The sequence below is a fragment of the Chenopodium album genome, chromosome 27, assembly GCF_948465745.1.
Source record: "Chenopodium album chromosome 27, dcCheAlbu1.1, whole genome shotgun sequence".
Classification (NCBI taxonomy): Eukaryota; Viridiplantae; Streptophyta; class Magnoliopsida; order Caryophyllales; family Amaranthaceae; genus Chenopodium; species Chenopodium album.
The window spans coordinates 13,511,893-13,531,245 of record NC_137860.1 but is presented as its reverse complement, the minus strand read 5'-3'; the positions used below and the strand labels follow the sequence as shown (position 1 = coordinate 13,531,245).

At 38.1% G+C, this 19,353-nt stretch overlaps 1 protein-coding gene and 1 non-coding gene across 2 annotated transcripts; both read right to left on the bottom strand.

Annotated features, from left to right (window-relative positions):
• Positions 1-8,029: 8,029 nt before the first annotated feature.
• LOC145619702 (uncharacterized) lies at positions 8,030-9,559 on the bottom strand. Its single transcript, XM_081674405.1, has 5 exons — positions 9,446-9,559; positions 9,176-9,269; positions 8,948-9,069; positions 8,330-8,851; positions 8,030-8,212 (listed from the first exon to the last, which is right to left on the bottom strand). Exons 1-5 carry the CDS (start codon positions 9,557-9,559, stop codon positions 8,030-8,032), a joined length of 1,035 nt encoding a protein of 344 aa, XP_081530531.1.
• Positions 9,560-13,828: 4,269 nt separating this feature from the next.
• On the bottom strand, positions 13,829-13,933 carry LOC145621695 (small nucleolar RNA R71). Its single transcript, XR_014108506.1, has one exon. It is a non-coding gene; the product is annotated as a small nucleolar RNA R71 (small nucleolar RNA).
• Positions 13,934-19,353: the final 5,420 nt, after the last annotated feature.

Sequence of the window (19,353 nt, the reverse complement as noted above, 5' to 3'; positions counted from 1 at the left end):
AGGGAAAATCAAACATGCAACCAAAAGAGCATATCAAGCTATTCTCCTAGAGGTCTAACTAGCGTCAACTACGATAAACTCTACCTAGGAAACATCACAAGACACCTCAATCGTGTAACTGCAAGCCACAAATCAATGGTCCGTATCAATGTGAACTTACAATGCAATCTAGTGCAATAATCAAAGTTAGCTACTCTTTAATTAATCACACACATGCACATGATCAATCAACCAAGTTTAATCACATTATGAACTCCATCAATTATCCCCAAATTACATCAATCCAGTACAGCATAAGCTTCAACAAATCCCTAACCAAACAACTACTCTAACATCATCATCAAATCAACCAAAAACTAAAGAGATCAACAATCAACAATCAAAGAATCAACAATCAAAGAAGAACAATTACTCTAATCAAACATCAATCATCAATCATCAATCATCAATTCATCAAAATCCAATCAAAATCAACAATCCAAACATGAATACGAAGCAAAGCAATAAATGAGATAGAGTTTAGAAATGCTCATTGATAATAGAGTAGATCTCCAATACAATTGTCACCATTGAATCTTCAATCTCTCAATCACCATTGAAATTCTTCACTTTCTCTCTCTAAAATCTATTTTTAAAACTAACCCCTAAATCTAGAGAGAGAAGCTCTCAACTAAGCAAAGAACATGATCTAATTTTATTACGAAACTTGCTTACAAAAATTGGGTTCCAAAAGGTATATATAGAGGCGGAAAATCGTCAAAATCCGATCGAAAAAGACCGATGCCGGTGCGGCCGCACAAAAGAGATGTGCGCCCGCACCACCACCATGGTGTGCGCCCGCACACACATGGTGTGCGACCACACAGCCCCCTTGTGCGTCCGCACCATCCGCGCGTGCGGTTGCAGCCAGATGGGTTTTATTCTACTCTTCAAATCTTCAAGCACAAGCGATGCACACATGATTTATGATGGTGATTAACACTAGAAGTGGCAGTAGCTAAGACTTAATATTGGTGGGCACACAACCTCTTTGATGGGAGCACTACAAGCGAGCGCAAGAGAAGAGCCAAGACTTGGAACTTCCACTTCTTTGCATCTTGAGCTTCCCGAATGCCATAAACTTGATCCAAAAGCTTCCTCAACCATAGTGGATAACCAAAATCAAGACCCGAACCTCGTTTAATACCTAAAACCACGAAAATAGAGCAAATAAAGTAGAAAAGACTAGAAAACCAACGAAATGCACAAAAACTACAAAATAAGAGAGGAAAGGTAAAACTAAGCAAGAAAGCATAAAACTAAGCATTTATTAAGCATTAAAGCTATGAAAAGAGGATAGAAAGGACCTAAATGCTCGTCAAATGTATGCCATTTATGACACACATCATCTGTATGATGATGCTTTGAAAGATTTTCATCGGTCTTTTTCTTGTGATAAAGGAAAAATTACATGCACTGTGTTAAGAAAGTGTATTGCGTTTGATGCTAAGTATTTAGGGGAGTTGTTTGAAGTTCCTAATGCTGGTTGTGAGTTGTATTTCAAAGGTTCTGTGCAGAAAACTCTTCCTAACACCTCAATTGAGTCAATTGTTGAGCACTTCCATGGAAACCCTAAAACCACCAGAAACTTTACCCCTCTCCAAAAATTGCTGTTTGAAATAGTACACAATGACATTGTCCCCAGAACCCAGAAAAGAGATTCAGCCAATAAGCTTGATTGTATCTTCATGTATTGTCTCGAACACAAAATTCCCGTCAACTTTCCTTCAATCATGATTCAGCACTTAGCCCATTGTGTACCCAGAAACTGGAAGATTGGTATGGTAACCTCCTCACCACCATATTTGAAAGCTTCAAAATCAACCTCACTGACTGTGAACCCCTGTACCTACAGAATAACCAGTACATTCAAAGAACCTTTCTTGAAAATAGGGGTCTGCATGTAGTGTATGGTTGTTTAGAAGTACTGCCTGTAGTTTCTGAAGAAGAAGAAGAAGAGGCACAAATTGAGGGGGAAGTGGCTGAATCAAAAGATGTTGAGGGAAGTAAGCAAAAGGGAGGAGAGAAGAAATAGAGAGAGAGAGGGAGAAGGGTCAGAAATCTGGTGTACAGGAAGAAGAGGGCTTGGAAACAGGGGGAAGGAAGAGAAAGAGTCTGAGGCTGTCAAAGAAATAGGCTCCTAAGGAAGTAAAATATGTTCTCATTGATTTAGGGGAACAGGACATTGTGAAAGAGTCTACAGTTCCTACCTCTCAAGAATCACCCAAACCAGGTCCTAAGGAAACTGGGTTTCCTGAGACGAGTTCCCCAGCCATGCTGAATGAAGCTGTCACTCTTGAACTTCAAGAGATTAAGAAGATGCTGAAGGAAGTTGTCTCAAAAGTGAAGATAAATTCTGAAAAAGTGGAGACTTTGGAAAGGGATGTTTCAAGCTGTGCAGGTGATGCTAAGGCTCTACTCCTTCAGGTGGCTCAAGCTAGAGATGATGCAATCGAGCTGGTGGTGGACAAGATTGCAGCAATGCTTGATGATCTGACAGCAGAGGAAGTTTGATCTTGTTTCCTGTCCCTCCCGCCTATTATGATGATCATGTTTCTGTTTTTATTTTGCTATTACTGAACAATTTCTTTTATTTTGGGTCTGTAAATTAAAACAGGGATTATGCTTTCTTTTGTGAACTTGTGGATTTGATGCACTTTTGGCCGATGTTTTCATTGGTCTTGGATGATGGTTTATCTATATATTTTGTGTATATTCTCTGCTTTGAATTGCTTATATGATCTCTGCCTTATCATTAGACCATGTTATGGTGTTGTGTTTGAGATAATTTGCTATATACATTGTGTTTTTGATAATGCCAAAAGGGGGAAAGTATAACGGAAAACTACTTACACACTTATCATCCATCTCTGCTTCAAAGTTTTGTGTCTCTCTGCTCCTAAGTAAATTATAAAACTTGTATAAAACTTGTCTCTAAAAAGTTCATTTTATTCTTTATTTTGTTTACAGTAGTTTATTTGATCTCTTGGTTTATTTTTGCTCTAATATGTTTGCCTTGTTTGTCATCATCAAAAAGGGGGAATATTTTTGCCCTTGATGATAACACAAGTCAAACAAGTGAACTAATGAATTTTGTGAGTCTTGTAGTTTGTCTATAACTTACAGGAATCACTTAAGGCTAAGGAAAACAAGGAGCTAAAAGTTCAAGAGATCAACTAAAGAGTTCCTGAGAAGGAACTAGAGCTTCGGAGCAGAAGCTAAGGAAAGAAGGCTCGGAGAAGAGACTTCTTAGAGAAGCATAAAGTCTGAAGTATTTCTCTATTTTAGATTTTATGTAAGTGAAAGTTAATTAGGATTAATGCTAAGTGGAATGCATTTGAAAAAGGATAAATATTGACTTGCTAAAACATAGGAGAAGTTGTTTAAGAAAATCTTTTATGATTTTATCTTTAAACACAGTTGAGTTATTTTCTAGAAAAATATCTTTACAAAACTGATTTCCTAAACTTGCGCTACTGAATGTTTGATTTAGTCTTCCCCACTCACGAGCATACTGTTTCCTTAAGGATTAAATGTGCCCTGGTTTTTAAGACACAATTGCGAGTTTTGGAAGTGGTGTAGAGTAGTGGAGTTGATATGCAATAGGGGTGGTGCAAGTGGCGGAGATTATGGCGTTTTTTCCAAGCAACATTTTCCTATAAATATCGAAGTTATTTTCTGAATAACTTCACCTTGCTCAAATACTTTTATCTATCTTTCTTGTTCATAAAAGAGTCAAGAGTCGCATTCCACTTAAGTGTTTTTCTTAATTACTTTCACTAGAGTTTGTCATTGAGTTGTAATTTGGGAATTGGGAGTTTGAGTGAACTCTTAGAGAAGTTAGAAGATAAAGAGAGAGAACAGAATAGAGAAGAGAAGAGTAGCAAGTAGTGGGACTTGCTGCTGGGAACTTCAAGTTCATAGAGGAACTTGAAGATTGATTCTTTAGCTTGTGATAGGTTGTTTGCCCTGTTATAGTGGAGAATCTTTCCTAAAATCCCAAGCGGTCGTGGTTTTTCCTCTTGTTAGGGCCAAGAGGTTTTCCACGTAAAATCTCTCTGTGTTCACTCTAAGTTCCTGTAGCTTAATTGTTTTCTTAGCTCAATTCTCTTAAATTACAATTCACCCCCCTCTTGTAGTATTCTTCTAAAGTAACAATGGGTATCAGAGCGTAATCCTCTCGATATCAGGATACCCTGAAGAGGAGAATCTTGGCACAAGATGAACACTCATGAAAACCTAGAAGAAGGGTACTCTACGCAACGAACTCCTATGTTCAATGGGAAATTCTATACCTATTGGAAGAACAGAATGGAGATCTTCATCAAAGTAAAGAATTACTAAGTTTGGAGAGTTATCGAAGTAGGAGATTTCGAGGTAACCAAAACTAAAGCTCAAAATGAGGTAATCCCTAAACCAATGTCTGAATATGAGAAAGAAGACTTTGATAAAATGGAAATCAATGCAATGGTTGTGAAACTGCTTCACTGTGGACTTCGACCACATGAACACAATCGTGTTATGGGGTGCAAGAACGCAAAGGAAATTTGGGATCTCCTTCAAGTATCTCATGAAGGAACTAATGAAGTGAAACGTTCTAAAATCAATTTACTCATGTCTAAGTATGAAGATTTTGAGATGCAACCCAAAGAATCTTTTTGAATGCATTTGACTTTCATTTGATACAAAAAGCTTTGTTTGAATGTGTTTGACTTTCGTTTAACTCAATTATCTTTGTAGATTGCATTTGACTTTCATTTGACTTAATTAGCTTTGTATGAATGTGTTTGAATGTCATTTGACTCAATTAGCTTTGTTAATTGCATTTCACTTTCATTTTATTCAAAAAGCTTTGTTTAAATGTGTTTGACTTTCATTTACTCAATTAGCTTTGTTGAATGCATTTGACATTCATTTGATTCAAAAAGCCTTGTTTGAATGTGTTTGACTTTCATTTGAGTCAAAAAGCTTTGTTAAATACATTTGGCTTTCATTTGACTCAAAAAGTTTTGTTTGAATGTATTCGACTTTCATTTCTCTCAATTATCTTTGTAGAATGCATTCGACTTCTATTAGATTCAAAAAGCTTTGTATGAATGTGTTTGAATTACATTTGACTCAATTATCTTTATTGAATACATTTGACTTTCATTTTATTCAAAAAGCGTTGTATAAATGTGTTTGACTTTCATTTGACTCAATTATTTTTATTGAATGCATTGGACTTTCATTTAATTCAAAAACACTTGTTTGAATGTGTTTGACTTTCATTTGACTCAATTATCTTTATTGAATGCATTTCACTTTCATTTTATTAAATAAGCTTTGTTTGAATGTGTTTGACTTTCATTTGAGTCATAAATCTTTGTTGAATGCATTAGACTTTCATTTGATTCAAAAAGCTTTGTTTGAATTTGTTTGACTTTCATTTGACTCTTTTTTTTTTTATTTTGGTAAGTAAGTAAGTACATTAGAAAGAAAGTGAACTGTACAAGAGAATTACAAATATAACAGCCTAGGATAGGCTACCCAAACTACACAAGAGCCTAAGGCCCACACCATCTCCAAGATGCCATGAAAAACCCCAGCCACCTTCCAAGAAGGGTGCAAGGGAAAAACTGGCAACTCATCTGAGAGCTAGACAATTCTGCTACCTTCTAGGAAGGGCTTAGAAAAGCAAACCCCAGGCAACCACAAGAAACAAGACCTAAATATCAGAAAATAAGACAAAAAGCAAAAGCCACAATTACTGAACATGTCTAAGCTTAAACAGCCATTTACAGTCTTCAGTCTTCCATCTAGCATCAATCAAATGTTGAGCTCTTCCACCAACTTCTCTTTGAATTGCCTTTACCAACCCCTCAGGATGAATTACAGCATGCTGCCAGAAAACATGATTTCTGGCTAACCAAATATGGTAGATAACTGCAGCCAAAGTGGCCAAGAAAAATTTACTCTGAATTTTATTCTTACCACATTTCTTCCAATGCTTCCAAACCTCACCAATATTATCTTGCAGCACGCCAATACCTAGCCAACTGCAGACACCAGTTAAGCATAATTTGCTGTACTTACAGTCAAAAAACAAGTGATCAATAGTCTCAGTCTCTTCACCACATAACAGGGATAAACTATCAGAATAGACCCCAAACTGTAAGAGCTTGTCCCTAGTTCTGAGTCTGCCTGGCACTGCTAGCCAAACTACAAAAGAATGTTTAGGCACATTAAATTTGTTCCAAACCCATTTGCACCACGGAACTTTAGTCAAACTGCCCTGTAACCATTTATAACAGTCAACAATCTTATATTTTTTGCTGAGCCAATTATTGATTTCAAAACCTTCCTTGAGCTCAACCTTGACTTTACACATCAATTTCCAGCCCCACCCAGCACTCCTCTTTGGCTTATACTACCACCAATCTTGCTCTTTTAGGTAAACTGAATGAACCCATTTTACCCACAAGGAATTAGTTTTTTTAGCTATTTTCCACACATAGCTACCAAGAGCTGCCCTATTCCATAGCAAACAATTCCTAACACCCAAGCCACCTGCATCCTTAGCACTACAAACCCAGTCCCAAGCCAAGGGAGGAGCTCTACCCCCATCCCAAAGAAAAGCTCTGCAGATCTGAACAATTCTGAGCATTACAGTCTTAGGAATTAATAAGCATTGAGCCCAATAAGTGTGAAAACTCATAAGCAGTACATTCACCAGAGTAGCTCTAGCAATATAAGACAGGTTTCTACTACTCCAACAATGTATTTTGCTCAACATTTTGTCAACTATTGCATCATAGTCAGTAACCCTCAGATATTTATCATTCAAAGGGATCCCAAGATACCTAAAAGGCATATCATCCACAACAAAACCAGATAGCTGCAAAATATCATCCCTGACCTGGTTTGGCACATTACCAAAATAAACAGCTGTCTTGTCTGTATTAACCTGCAGACTAGATCGTCATTCAAAAGACTTCAAAGCTCTAAAAAGCAGATTAATAGACTTCATATTCCCATAAGAGAATAACATCAGATCATCAGCAAAGATCAGATGGTTCAAAGCTAAGCATTTACACCTTTGGTGGTATCTAAAACCCTTTTTCTTCCCAATTTTCTTTAGCATTCTGGTTAAGTATTCCATGAGCAATACAAACAATAAAGGTGACATAGGATCACCCTGTCTTATCCCTTTCTTCCCAGCAAAAAAACCATGTAAGCCACCATTTAACATCAAAGAGAAAGAAGGAGTACACACACATTCCAATAATCCAACCAACAAAACTTTACAGGAAAACCCAGGGCCCCAAGCATATTTTTTATAAAGCTTCAGCTTATAGAATCATAAGCTTTCCTCAAATCCACCTTAACTGTACATCTAGGAGGCAATCTCTTATTGCTATAACTTTTCAGCATATCTTGACACACCAAAATGTTATCCAAGATGGATCTTCCAGCAACAAAAGCACCCTGGCAACCATCAACTAGATCAGGTAAAACTTCCTTAAGCCTATTGCAAATGAGCTTTGAAATGATCTTGTATACAACATTACAGCAAGCAATTGGCCTAAATTGAGTCACCCTGTTAGCATTATCAACTTTAGGCACCAAGGTCAAAGTAGTAGCATTAACTTGTTTCAGCAACTTCCCCTTATGAAAGAAATTCAGCACAGCTTTAGTGATAGAGTGACCAGGGACAGCCCAAGTACTCTTGAAAAATTTGCTAGAAAAACCATCAAGACCTGGGGCTTTATCATCCTCAATACTCCAAAGGGCCTCCTTCACATCTTTTTCACTAAAATTCTTGCCATAGACTGTCAGACTGATCAGCACCCAAACACTTTCCTTCCTGAATACTCCCAGCATGCACCTCACCAGTAGCAACAGCACTGCTACCCAATAAAGCTTTATAATAGTCCAGAAAAGCCTCACAAACTTTCCTAGGCTCAGCCAAAACAGTCCCATCCTCACAAACAATAGAGTATACACTATTCTAAATTCTTGTTTTCCTCATAATTGCATGAAAGAATGCAGAATTCATGTCCCCATCTTTTAACCAATGAGCCTTGGCTTTTTGCTTCAAGAAGCTATATCTAGCATTATGAGCTTGAGTATACTCCTCCCTTGCTATCCTTTCTTGCACTATTAAATCTTCATCCCTAGGGTTATTCTGCAACTAAGACTGAATATCCAGCAGTTTCTTTTCAGCAATAGCATCAGCTGTCTCAACACAAGTAATTTAAGTCAAGTTAATGCACTTCTGTTTCTTTTTAGTTTCAGTTAACTTCCTAACCAATTGAAACATATCAGTTCCTTGAAACTCAATGGCCCAAGCTTCCTTTACAGCATCCAAGAAACCAGGAGCATTAATCCACATATTAAAGAACCGAAAAGGCTTTTTCAGCTGCATTCCACCATCAAACAACTGAATAACACAATGATAATGATCCATAAGGCCCTCAGGGAAGAAAGTAGCTTGTAGATTAGGAAACTTGTCCAAACAAGCATTATTTACCAAAACTCTATCAATTCTAGTGCACACTTTATCAATTCCACCTTGCTTATTGTTCCAAGTATAGAACATACCTCCAGTTTGCCAATCAAACAACTGAGTATCACCCAACCATTGTATAAAAGGTTCTACTTCAGCAAGAGTTACAGTAGAACCCACCCTATCACTAAGATTATGGACATTATTAAAATCCCCACCAGTAAACCAACGATTCTGAACAGCACCAGCAAGCACTCTTAGATGATCCCATAGCTCCTCCCTTTGCACGGCTTCATTCATACCATACACAAAAGTAACCTCAAACTAAACACCAGTACCCTTACGAACTACTTTACAGTGAACTAGCTGCACCTCAACTTTAAGCACCATCACATCAAAAATTTGTGACAGCCAAATTACCCAATTCCTTCCATTTTTATGCTTACTGTAATTAGAGCAGACAGACCAATCACTCCCAACTCTATCAAACACCTTACCAAAATTCCTATCCTTCACTTTTGTTTCAAGGAGCCCAAAAAACCCTATATTGTGTTGTCTTATGAACTATAACACATCACATAACTTCTTAGGCATGTTAAGGCCCCTAACATAAAAAAATCCCACACTATCCATTAAAGAGTTCAGAACACTCCCTTTCCTTTAACACCCTAAACCTGTTACTGCTACCACCAACCAAGACAACCTTTGGCTGAAGCAACTTGGGAGCCTCCCCCACAACATCCTGTCCACCATCATCAGTCAGATCAACTATTCTGCTCCCCCTCACAACACTAGTTTGCTGCTGAGTAAAGCTTGGACTGGTCTCCACACATTCTTAGGTGGCTGCCTATGTTGGTTCCTTGCTTGCACTTTATGATTTGGACATTTAACATCCTCATGCCCCATACCATGACATACCTTGCAGATTTTAGGCTTCCACTCATACTCCACCTTTTGAGTGATGCACACACCCTTCTCATCAAGAAATTCAACATTTTCTAGGAATGAGTCATTAATCTCAACCTTTACCATTACACGAGCATAGTTCAGCTTCTATTTAGAGGCAGTAGCTCTGTCAGTCTTTATAGGATTGCCAATCAAGGAAGCAATCTTCATCAAAGCACTCTGACCCCAGAATTTAAGATCAAGCCCTAAAAGCTTAACCGAAACAGGAACCTTAGTCACTGTCTCCTTAGACAAATCCAAACAAGGCTCCCATGCCTTCATGATAACAGGCTTCTTGTCAAAAATAATGGGTCCAGCATTAAGGGCCTTATCTCTATTCTTAACAGATCTAAACCGAACCAAGAACGCCCCATTATCCATCAAAGAGACCTTGTCTATCCCATACTTGCCCCAAACCCTTCTTATGAAACCATTAATCACATTCAAAGGAGGTTTGGCACACACAATATAGCAAACAATCGCAGACTTCCAAAATTCAATTTCTGGTTTCACATCATCAATGGTAATCTGCATCAAATGACTTTCATTTGACTCAATTATCTTTGTTGAACACATTTGACTTTCATTTGATTCAAAAAGCTTTGTATGAATGAGTTTGACTTTTATTTGACTTAATTATCTTTATTGAATGCATTTGACTTTCATTTGATTCAAAAAGCTTTGTTTGAATGTGTTTGACTTTCATTTGACTCGATTATCTTTATTGAATGCATTTTATAACACCCCGTATCTTCGAACCATTACTTTATGTGTGTTTCAACCTATAAAGCCTAATTTTTAATTTAAATATCAATTTCTAAATTAAAATGCTAATTTAATTATTTAAACCGTTCTTTGTTTTAAAGGTCATCCCAACCTTTTTAGACTCTAATTATAGTATTTTGACATAAGGTTTGAAAGTTATTATTTAAAAAGGTTATATATTTGAGTTTTAATCATTTCAAATTGATATTAGCCTTACAGGGTGATTCTTTAAGCTTAAGCATCAATTTAGTAGTGCTACTAAATTATGTAATTTTAATATTATCCTATTGCGATTGATGCGGGTTATCATGGGTGATTCCTTAATTGAAGTACCTATCGAATAGGTATAAAATGATTTTGGAGTTTAAAAAAGTTTTACGTGCAATCGTATCAATATCGATAATTAAAGTTGTATTGGGTGATTCCGCCAACTCGTTTATCAAATTGGTATTATTTATAAAGTATTCTTTTTTTCTTTTATATATAAAACTCATTGTCATGCCTTTTTTTAACTAGGTCATTATAAATGAATAATATTATTAGTTTCGCATTTCATCTTTTATGTCGCTTTCGTTACATATGAATTATATATATCTATATATATTCTGTATTGTAATTTAAATTATTATTTTCACTATTATTATTGATATTATAATTGAGATATCAATAATATAATCTATATTGTTGTTTTTTAACGCGTTTTAAAATGCCTTCCGTTACTTTCCTTTCCTGGTCTAGTTTTGGGTCAACTAGCATTTATATATTGGTCGGGTTTTTGCTCAAAAATTCCATTACTAAATATATTAAGATAGGCTTGTTTATTAGCTTTCCTAATTCCATTCTTAAGCCTATATTAATCATTCAATCAAGCCCATAAGTGTAGCTTAAGTTAGAGTTATTTGAAGCTCATTTGAAGCCCAATTTCTCTCCCAAAAGATGCAGCAACTCACTTGTCTTCTCCCCATCTTTTTCGTGGTATTCAAGGTGGGAATCAAAGGGAAATAAAAACTTTGGAATTGACATGGAAATGACATAATCTCTGCAAAAATCGTGCTCCATTTCCCCTATAAAAACGACATGGAAACGAAGCAAGGCAAAAGACCACTTGGGAGGGTGTTGTTCGTATTGGTTGCTGCTGTTTGTGCGTGGTTTGCCCCTTTATTTGAGTTTTGATTGCCTATACATCAAGAGGTAACTAGCACTATTCCATGATTTAGAAATCATAGCTAGGATGGTGATGAGTGGCATTTATGCCACAATTTAGTGCTCATTTTACGGGTTTTTCCTCCCATTTGTAGCTTGTTTGCCCGCTTTTTCTTCCCTTTTAGTTCTTCTTTTCTTTGTTTTCCTTTCTCTTTGTTTTCTTTGTTTTTGTTTTGTAGGAATCAAGGCTTTGGAAGAAGAGCAATTCACCCTTAAATCCCCTATGTGCGGGCGCGCAACACTGTGAGAACCCGCGCAGGACTGCTTGAAGAACAGAACAGAAACAAAAGGTTTTGTGCGCCTTGTGCGCGCCTTGTGTGCGGTCGTGCGTCTTTGATTTGTGGGGGAGCGTGGCCCTGGGAGAACCCGCACGAGATAGCAGTAGAAGCAAAGCCAAAATAAGGAGTTGTGCGCGCCTCATGTGCGACATGTGTGCGGGCGCACACTCCTCACGCGCGAGCGCGCAGTATGCTGGGAGAAGGTGCGCATCCATGGGTGTAATCCCTCCATACCCACAGATCTGCGGGCGCACGATATCTGAGAGGGCGCACGCACATCATCCGCGCGGGTGCGCATTGTATATGCGCGGGCGCGCACCGCTGGGTTTCAGTTTTTTTTATTTCGAATTTTTGTATCTTTTTAGTGGACCTATATATATAGGCCGTAGGGTGGATTAGTGGATCATCTAGCCTTATCTTAGAAACAATTAAACCCTAAGCTTAGAGAGAGAAAGTGTAGTATTACTCAAGCTATCTTCATGTATGCAACTTTGGCTCAAGTTTCATTTCAATCCATCAAGCAACTTTGCAAGTTTTAATCTTTCTACTATTGCTTAGTTAGGAATCTCTAATCCTTTCTCTTAGCTTTGTTTATTTGCACTTTAGTTGTTTATTTCTATCTATTTTGTGGATTAGTATAGTTTGTCTCATTGTTTTTTATCATGTTTGCTTTCATGTTTATTTTGTTTTCATTTAGTTTTGTTATCATGTCTAATCCCCCTTTTCTAGGCTAGTTTCTTAGCTAGGGGAAAGGGGTGTATAATCTGTAGTGAATGATGGATGAATGATGATAGTGGATTGATTACATGCCTTAAATCAATGAAAGATATGATTTTTATTAACTTGAGATTATTGTAGCACCTTATTTGATTGCCTTCTAGTTTAAATGCATGAAAATGATTTGAACTAGATTTAGATCACCTCTATTTTAATGATTGCATGAGAATGAGTTGTTGAAATGGAGTTCCATGTATTGTGCCTCTTTATTCTTGGGTTAGCTTGTGCCTAATGGGATGCATGAAAATGATCCTAATTAGTTTAGACCTCTGTCATTGGTTTGCCTAAACTATTGCATGAAAATGAATTGTTTAGGTAGAATTTTATATTCTTTGGCATGTTAATCATGATCCTTATCATTGTTTTCCTTCATTTTAATCATGTTTGAAACCCCCTATTCCCTAGTGTTGTTTTATCTTGATTTAATCACTCTTTTTACTTGTTTATTTATAGTTCTAGTGTCTACATTCCAATTTCCAACAAAATATTCCCCTTTCTTACTCTTGCATGGTGATTTTGATATTAAATGAGAAAGCTTCCTCAGTTGATCGACCCTTGCTTGCCACTAACTAATTTAGTGTAAAGTCTAGGTTTTATAGATAAGTAATTTGATTAGGGTTAATAGTTTAACGACCTATCCTAGCCCGATCAAATTTCGGCGCCGTTGCCGGGGAAGCGGCTTGTTTGGTGTCTAATTTGCTTTTGTTACAGTGATTTTAATTGCTTTCTTTTTGTTTTGTTTTGTTTTATCATACTTGTCATTGCTAATTGTTTACTTAGCTTTGGTGAATGCTTAGAAGATCTCAAGGACCACCCACACATCAAATTAACCAAGAAATCAACTGAACTTTAAGACAAATTCGTAGACTTTTTCAAGAAGAGGGAAGAGGACTTGGTGCTATAATTGATAGTGGGAGTGATTCTTACTCTTCTAGTTCGCAAAGTGAATCAATGGCGGGACAAGAAGATGATGTTTTATTTCGTGAGTTCGGAAATCCGGAGGATTATGAGCTCACGGGAGGGATTTTGTTACCCGTCACAGAGACTAACTTCACAATTCATCCCCAATATACAAGAATGGTTCAATCGGAGCAATTTTCGGGTTCAACAAGTGAAGACCCCACAGAGCACCTTGATAGATTCCTTGAGCTATGTCCCATGATTCAAACCAACCAAGTTTCTCAAGAGTACCTCCGGATGCATTTATTTTGACAATCTCTTTCGGGTAGAGCAAAGAAGTGGTTGAAGCAATTGAAGCCTAACTCACTCACATCTTGGAGGGAGGTAGTAAAGGAATTCTTGAAGAGGTTCATTTCCGAGGAGAAGACCGCCGAGATGAGAAGGAAGATTGCATCATTTAAGCAAGAAGCGGATGAGAGCCTTAATGAAGCTTGGGAGAGGTTCAAAGAGTTGGTACAAGCGTGTCCTCACCACGAATACAATCAAAGTTTGCTCATGAGATTTTTCTACGATGGTTTGGAGATCATGTCTAGAGCCAACTTGGATGCGGGGGCGGGTGGATAATTAATCAAGATCCCTCAAAATCAAGTGGAAGCAACAATCGAGGAGGTAGCAAAGAACTACTCTTGGGGAGGTAGAAGAAGGAGTGCACCGAAGAAAGGTGGGATGTATGAATTGGAGAAGGTCGATCAATTACAACATCAAATTTAGCAACTCACAAAAAGGCTCTCAAAGTTGAACACAAGTGTTAATGCAAGCTCAAGTGGTGGAGCAAGCTCTTCTCAAGTCAAATCTTTTTCATGTCGAAATTGTGGAGGATCGAACCATGATACATCTTATTGTAGAGGTTTGAACCCCGAACATGTGGCGGCTTACAACACAAGACAAGACGGCTTTAGAGGAGGTGGTGGTGGTGGAGTAGCTTGGAGACAACCACCACCCGGGTTTGCATCTGAACCTCAACAATATAATGGGGCCAACAAGCTCAACCCTCTTACAATTCCAACCCCCAATACCAAAATCCACCTCTATCTCAAAACCAAAACCCAAGAGGAAGCTACCTGAGGAACAACCAATACAACAACCAAAACCAATACAACAATCAAACCTAAGGGCCCCAAAGAAATCAAGAATAAGCACCTCAAGAGGAGCCAACACCCACACAACTCCTCCAAGCTATGCATTCACAAATGCAAACTTTTGGGCAACAAATGCAAGAAATAAGGGCACACAACAAGATGGTTGATTCACAACTAGCTTAATTGGCCGAGAGGACTCCTTTCAATTCACCATCAACTCTACCCGGACAACCACAACCTAAGCCTTCTCATAACCAAAAATCCGATACATGCAAGGCGATCACTTTGAGGTCGGGAACTTCCTATGATGGTCCAAATAAGGGGGATAGTGAGGGAAAGAAGGGAGGAGAAGAGAGTGTGAATGAGGATAAGAGAGGTGAGGAAGAAAAGGTTGATGAGGTAGAAGGAAGTTCGAAGAAGAAGAAGCTCAACAACGAGAAGGCAATTACAATTCCTAGTGAGACTAGGAACCTTGATGGACCGGTTCCTTTTTCAAGTAGGCTTGCGGAGAGGAAGTTGAATGACAAGTTTGCAAAAATTCTAAGTGTGATTAAGAATTTGCACATCAATCTCCCTTTTCTCGAAGTAGTGACACAAATGCCATCTTACTCCAAATTTCTCAAGGACATCCTCACCAACAAAAGGAAGCTCAATGATAAGCTTATCACCCTTCCACACCAAGTGAGTGCTCTTGTTCAACATAAAATTCCCAAGAAGGAGAAAGACCCGGGGAGTTTCACTTTGCCGGTGAAAATTGGAAACATGGAAGCTAGGGGTGCATTGGCCGATCTTGGAGCAAGTGTTAGTCTAATTCCCTTATCCATTGCTCAAAAACTCAATATTGAGATGATCCCTACAAGGAAGACCATTCAACTAGCCGACCGCTCGATGAAGTTACCTTGTGGAGAACTTGAGGATGTTCCAATCCAAGTTGGGCACATCTATGTGCCTTGTGACTTTATAGTGATGGATATGGAGGAAGATGTGGACACACCCTTGATTTTGGGTCGGGAAGCTCTTAAGACTTTGAGGGCGGTCATCAATTGCAAAAACAACACCATCACATGTGAAGTGGCCGATGAGAAGATAGTATTTGAGTTCTCAAAGTTGCTAAAGACCTCTATGGTTGAAAAGTGCTATCGAGTTGATGTTCTGAATGAGGAGTTAGACCGTTTGGGAAGGGTTATGATGAAGCCTCAAGATCCAATTGTGAAAGCTCTCACATGCAAAGAGGAGTTCCACTCTCAAGAAGCCAAAGAATTTGTCATGGTAATGGAGGAATCCTCAAAGGAGGAAGTTGATCAACAAAGCAAGATAGAGCTTGAATCAATGGAGGAAAAATCAAAGGAGAGTTCCAAGCCTCCTCCCAAGGTAGAACTCAAGCCCCTCCCCCCTTCTTTGAAATATGCTTATCTTGATGAGGAGGAAAAATACCCTATTATTGTCAATGCTACCCTTGATGAACTTAATTTGAAAAAATTGCTTGATGTTTTGAGAAAATATAAAGATGTGATAGGGTATAGCATTGATGATATCAAGGGAATTAGTCCTTCTCTTTGCATGCATCGTATTCATCTTGAGGATGATCATTCCACTTCCATTGAACCTCAAAGGAGGTTGAACCCCAACCTTCAAGAGGTTGTCAAGAAAGAAATTTAGAAGCTACGTGAGGCAGGCATCATTTATGCTATCTCCGATAGCAAGTGGGTGAGCCCGGTTCATGTAGTTCCCAAAAAGGGTGGAATGACCATTGTCAAGGATGAAAAGGGAGAGGAAATCTCCACCCGGACGGTGACCGGGTGGAGAATGTGTATTGATTATAGAAGATTGAACAAGAACACCAAGAAAGATCATTTTCCTCTTCCTTTCATGGACCAAATGCTTGAAAGGCTTTCTCACTACGCTTTCTTTTGTTTCTTGGATGGGTACTCCGGATTTTTCCAAATCCCAATCCATCTAAGCGATCAAGAGAAAACTACTTTCACATGTCCATATGGAACATTTGCATACCGAAGAATGCCATTGGGATTATGCAATGCTCTCTCTACTTTTCAAAGATGCATGACTTCCATTTTCTCCGAAATGCTTGAAAAAGTGATGTGTGTCATAAATGGCACACATTAGAAGAGCATTTAGGTCCTTTTTATCCTCTTTTTATAGTTTTCATGCTCAATAAATGTTCGGTTTTATGCTTTCTCTCTCTTTTCTACCTTTCTATGGTTTTCTAGTATTTTCTCCTTTATTTCTTTTATTTTCGTTATTTTAGTTGTTTTCTCTTTATTTTAGATTTTATAGATTTAGTTTTATTTTATTTTAGTTTATTTGATTTTATTTTCATTTCATTTCCTTTACTTTATTTTCATTTCATTTTTATTATTTTTCCTTCCTTTATTATTTTCATTTTCATTTTATTTCTTTTACTTTTTTTTGTCGGTTTTAGTTTTATTTTACTTTAATTTATATCTCGGTTTTATGTGTGTTTTCTAGGTGTTTTGTTCCAAGTCCAAGTTGAGGTGCTTGCAAGAGTAGCTACTGCACACTTGGGTCTTCGTCACCATCATGGTGATGATGATGATGGTGAGCTTAGTAACCACAAACTACAGCAACAATTCCCCTGTTCCCGCACTCCACGCAACATCATCAACTCCTCACAAAGCATCCCAACATCAGCCTTCACCACTTCCCCTGCTCCTTAATTCTGCCAGCCACCACACACGCAACACACAACACACACGCAGCCACCAACCAACAGCAGCAACACCACCGCAAACACCAGCAATTAACCGCCACCGCAACGCCACCAATTCAACCACCAACTAGCCCCTGCTCTGCTGCACCACCCTCCAGCAGCAGCAGCAAACTCCAGCCGCACTCCTCACAGCCTCCACCCCACGTAACCACGCAACAGCAGCCACTAACAACCACCTCACGCAACCCCCTGCTGCCTCTTTATTTCTGCCATCAAGACAGCCACCATCCTCCACGCAAACACCAACAACAACCCTAATTATCACTCTAATTCTGCCACCAATTGCAATCACACAAAGCAGCCCCTGCTGCCCTTCACTTAACACCAAATCAGCCACCAACATACCACCAATTGCGCCTCCCTCTCCTTCGCAAACTGCCGCTGCTCCTCCTTCGTTCATACCTCAGCAGGTGCGGGCGCACATTCAACGAATGCAGCCGCACCAAGTTGGGTTTTACTTGAGCCGTTGATTGATGTTGATGCGTGGCTGTGATGGTGTATGATTTGAGATGATGAGCTACGTGCTTGAGGATGGTGCGAAGTAGGAGATCATTCCCTTGATGAGTTGAAGCAGCATTTCCGTTTTCCTTTCATTTCTTTTTATTTTTGATTTCTTTTTGTTTTAAGTTTTCTTTTATTTTCCTTTTAATTTTATTAATTATTTTACATTCTTTTCTTTTCTTTTCTTTCCTTTTCTTTTCCTTTTCTTTTATTTTCTTTTCCCTTTTATTTTCTTTTACTCTTGTATTTATAAATACCCATTTTTGGGTAGAGAGAGAAACAAGTAGAAGTAGTATTACAATTAGATCATTTTCCTAGCTTAGTTGAGAGCTTCTCTCTCTAGTTTAGGGTTAATTTTAGGAGTTGATTTTAGAGAGAGAAAGTGAGGAATTTCAATGGTGATTGAGAGATTGAAGATCCAATGGTGACAATTGTATTGGAGATCTATTCTATTATCAAAAAGCATTTCTAAACTCTATCTCATTTATTGTTTTGTTTAATATTCATTGTTTTGATTGATTGATTTGATTGGAATTTTATGATTTGATGATTGATTTTGGATATTCATGTTTGTATTGGTAGAATTGACGATAATGCTTGAGTAGTTGTTTGGTTAGGGATTTGATGAAGCTTATGATGTAATGAATTCATGTAAATTGGGGATAATTGATGGAGTTAATGATGTGATTAAACTTGGTTGATTGATTATGTGCATGTGTGATTAATTAAAGAGTAGCTAACTTTGATTATTGCACTAGATTGCATTGTAAGTTCACATTGATACGGACCATTGATTTGTGGCTTGCAGTTACACGATTGAGGTGTCTTGTGATGTTTCCTAGCTAGAGTTTATCGTAGTTGACGCTAGTTAGACCTCTAGGAGAATAGCTTGATATGCTCTTTTGGTTGCATGATTGATTTTCCCTCACATTGCTTGACTTATTCGACTTTCCATTCCAATTTGCATTGTTCATTGCTATCATAAGTGAATCCTAATCCCTAGCTCTTATATTTGTTTGGTTTCTTCGTTTTAGTAGTTGTTAGAGTCATCTTTTACCCCTTGTCTTCGACCTAGCTTAGGCACATAATTGAAAGCATTTAGACATTACCGTTCCTTTGGGTTCGACCCTTGACTTACCTCTATACTTGTATTTAGGTTTGTTGAGTGTTTATAAATTTTGTTTGGCTTAGGGAGAATTAGCCCAACGACCTAGTTTTCCCCACGTCAAAAAGAAATTGAGGTTTTCATGGATGATTTCAGTGTTGGTGGCTTGTCTTTTGACACTTGTCTTTTTAACCTTGAAAGAGTTTTGCAAAGGTGTCAAGAGACGAGTTTGGTTTTGAATTGGGAGAAGTGCCATTTTATGGTCGAGGAAGGCATTGTCCTCGGTCATAAAGTATCAAAAAATGGCATTTAGGTTGATCTGGCCAAAGTTTCGGTGACTGAGAGATTGCCCCCTCCTACTTCCGTCACGGGAGTACGAGCTTTTCTTGGGCATGCCGGTTTCTACCGATGGTTTATAAAAGATTTCTCCTCAATCGCCAAACCTTTGATTGAATTACTCAAGA

Coding starts and splice junctions, on each gene's coding strand:
- LOC145619702 (XM_081674405.1), bottom strand. CDS start 9,559: ATGGTAAAGGTTGAGATTAATGACTCATTCCTAGAAAATGTTGAATTT. Junction 8,852..8,947: donor ATAAAAATGGAAGGAATTGG/GTAATTTGGCTG, acceptor ACTGGTGTTTAG/TTTGAGGTTACTTTTGTGTA. Junction 8,213..8,329: donor GAACTGATATGTTTCAATTG/GTTAGGAAGTTA, acceptor ATTCAGTCTTAG/TTGCAGAATAACCCTAGGGA.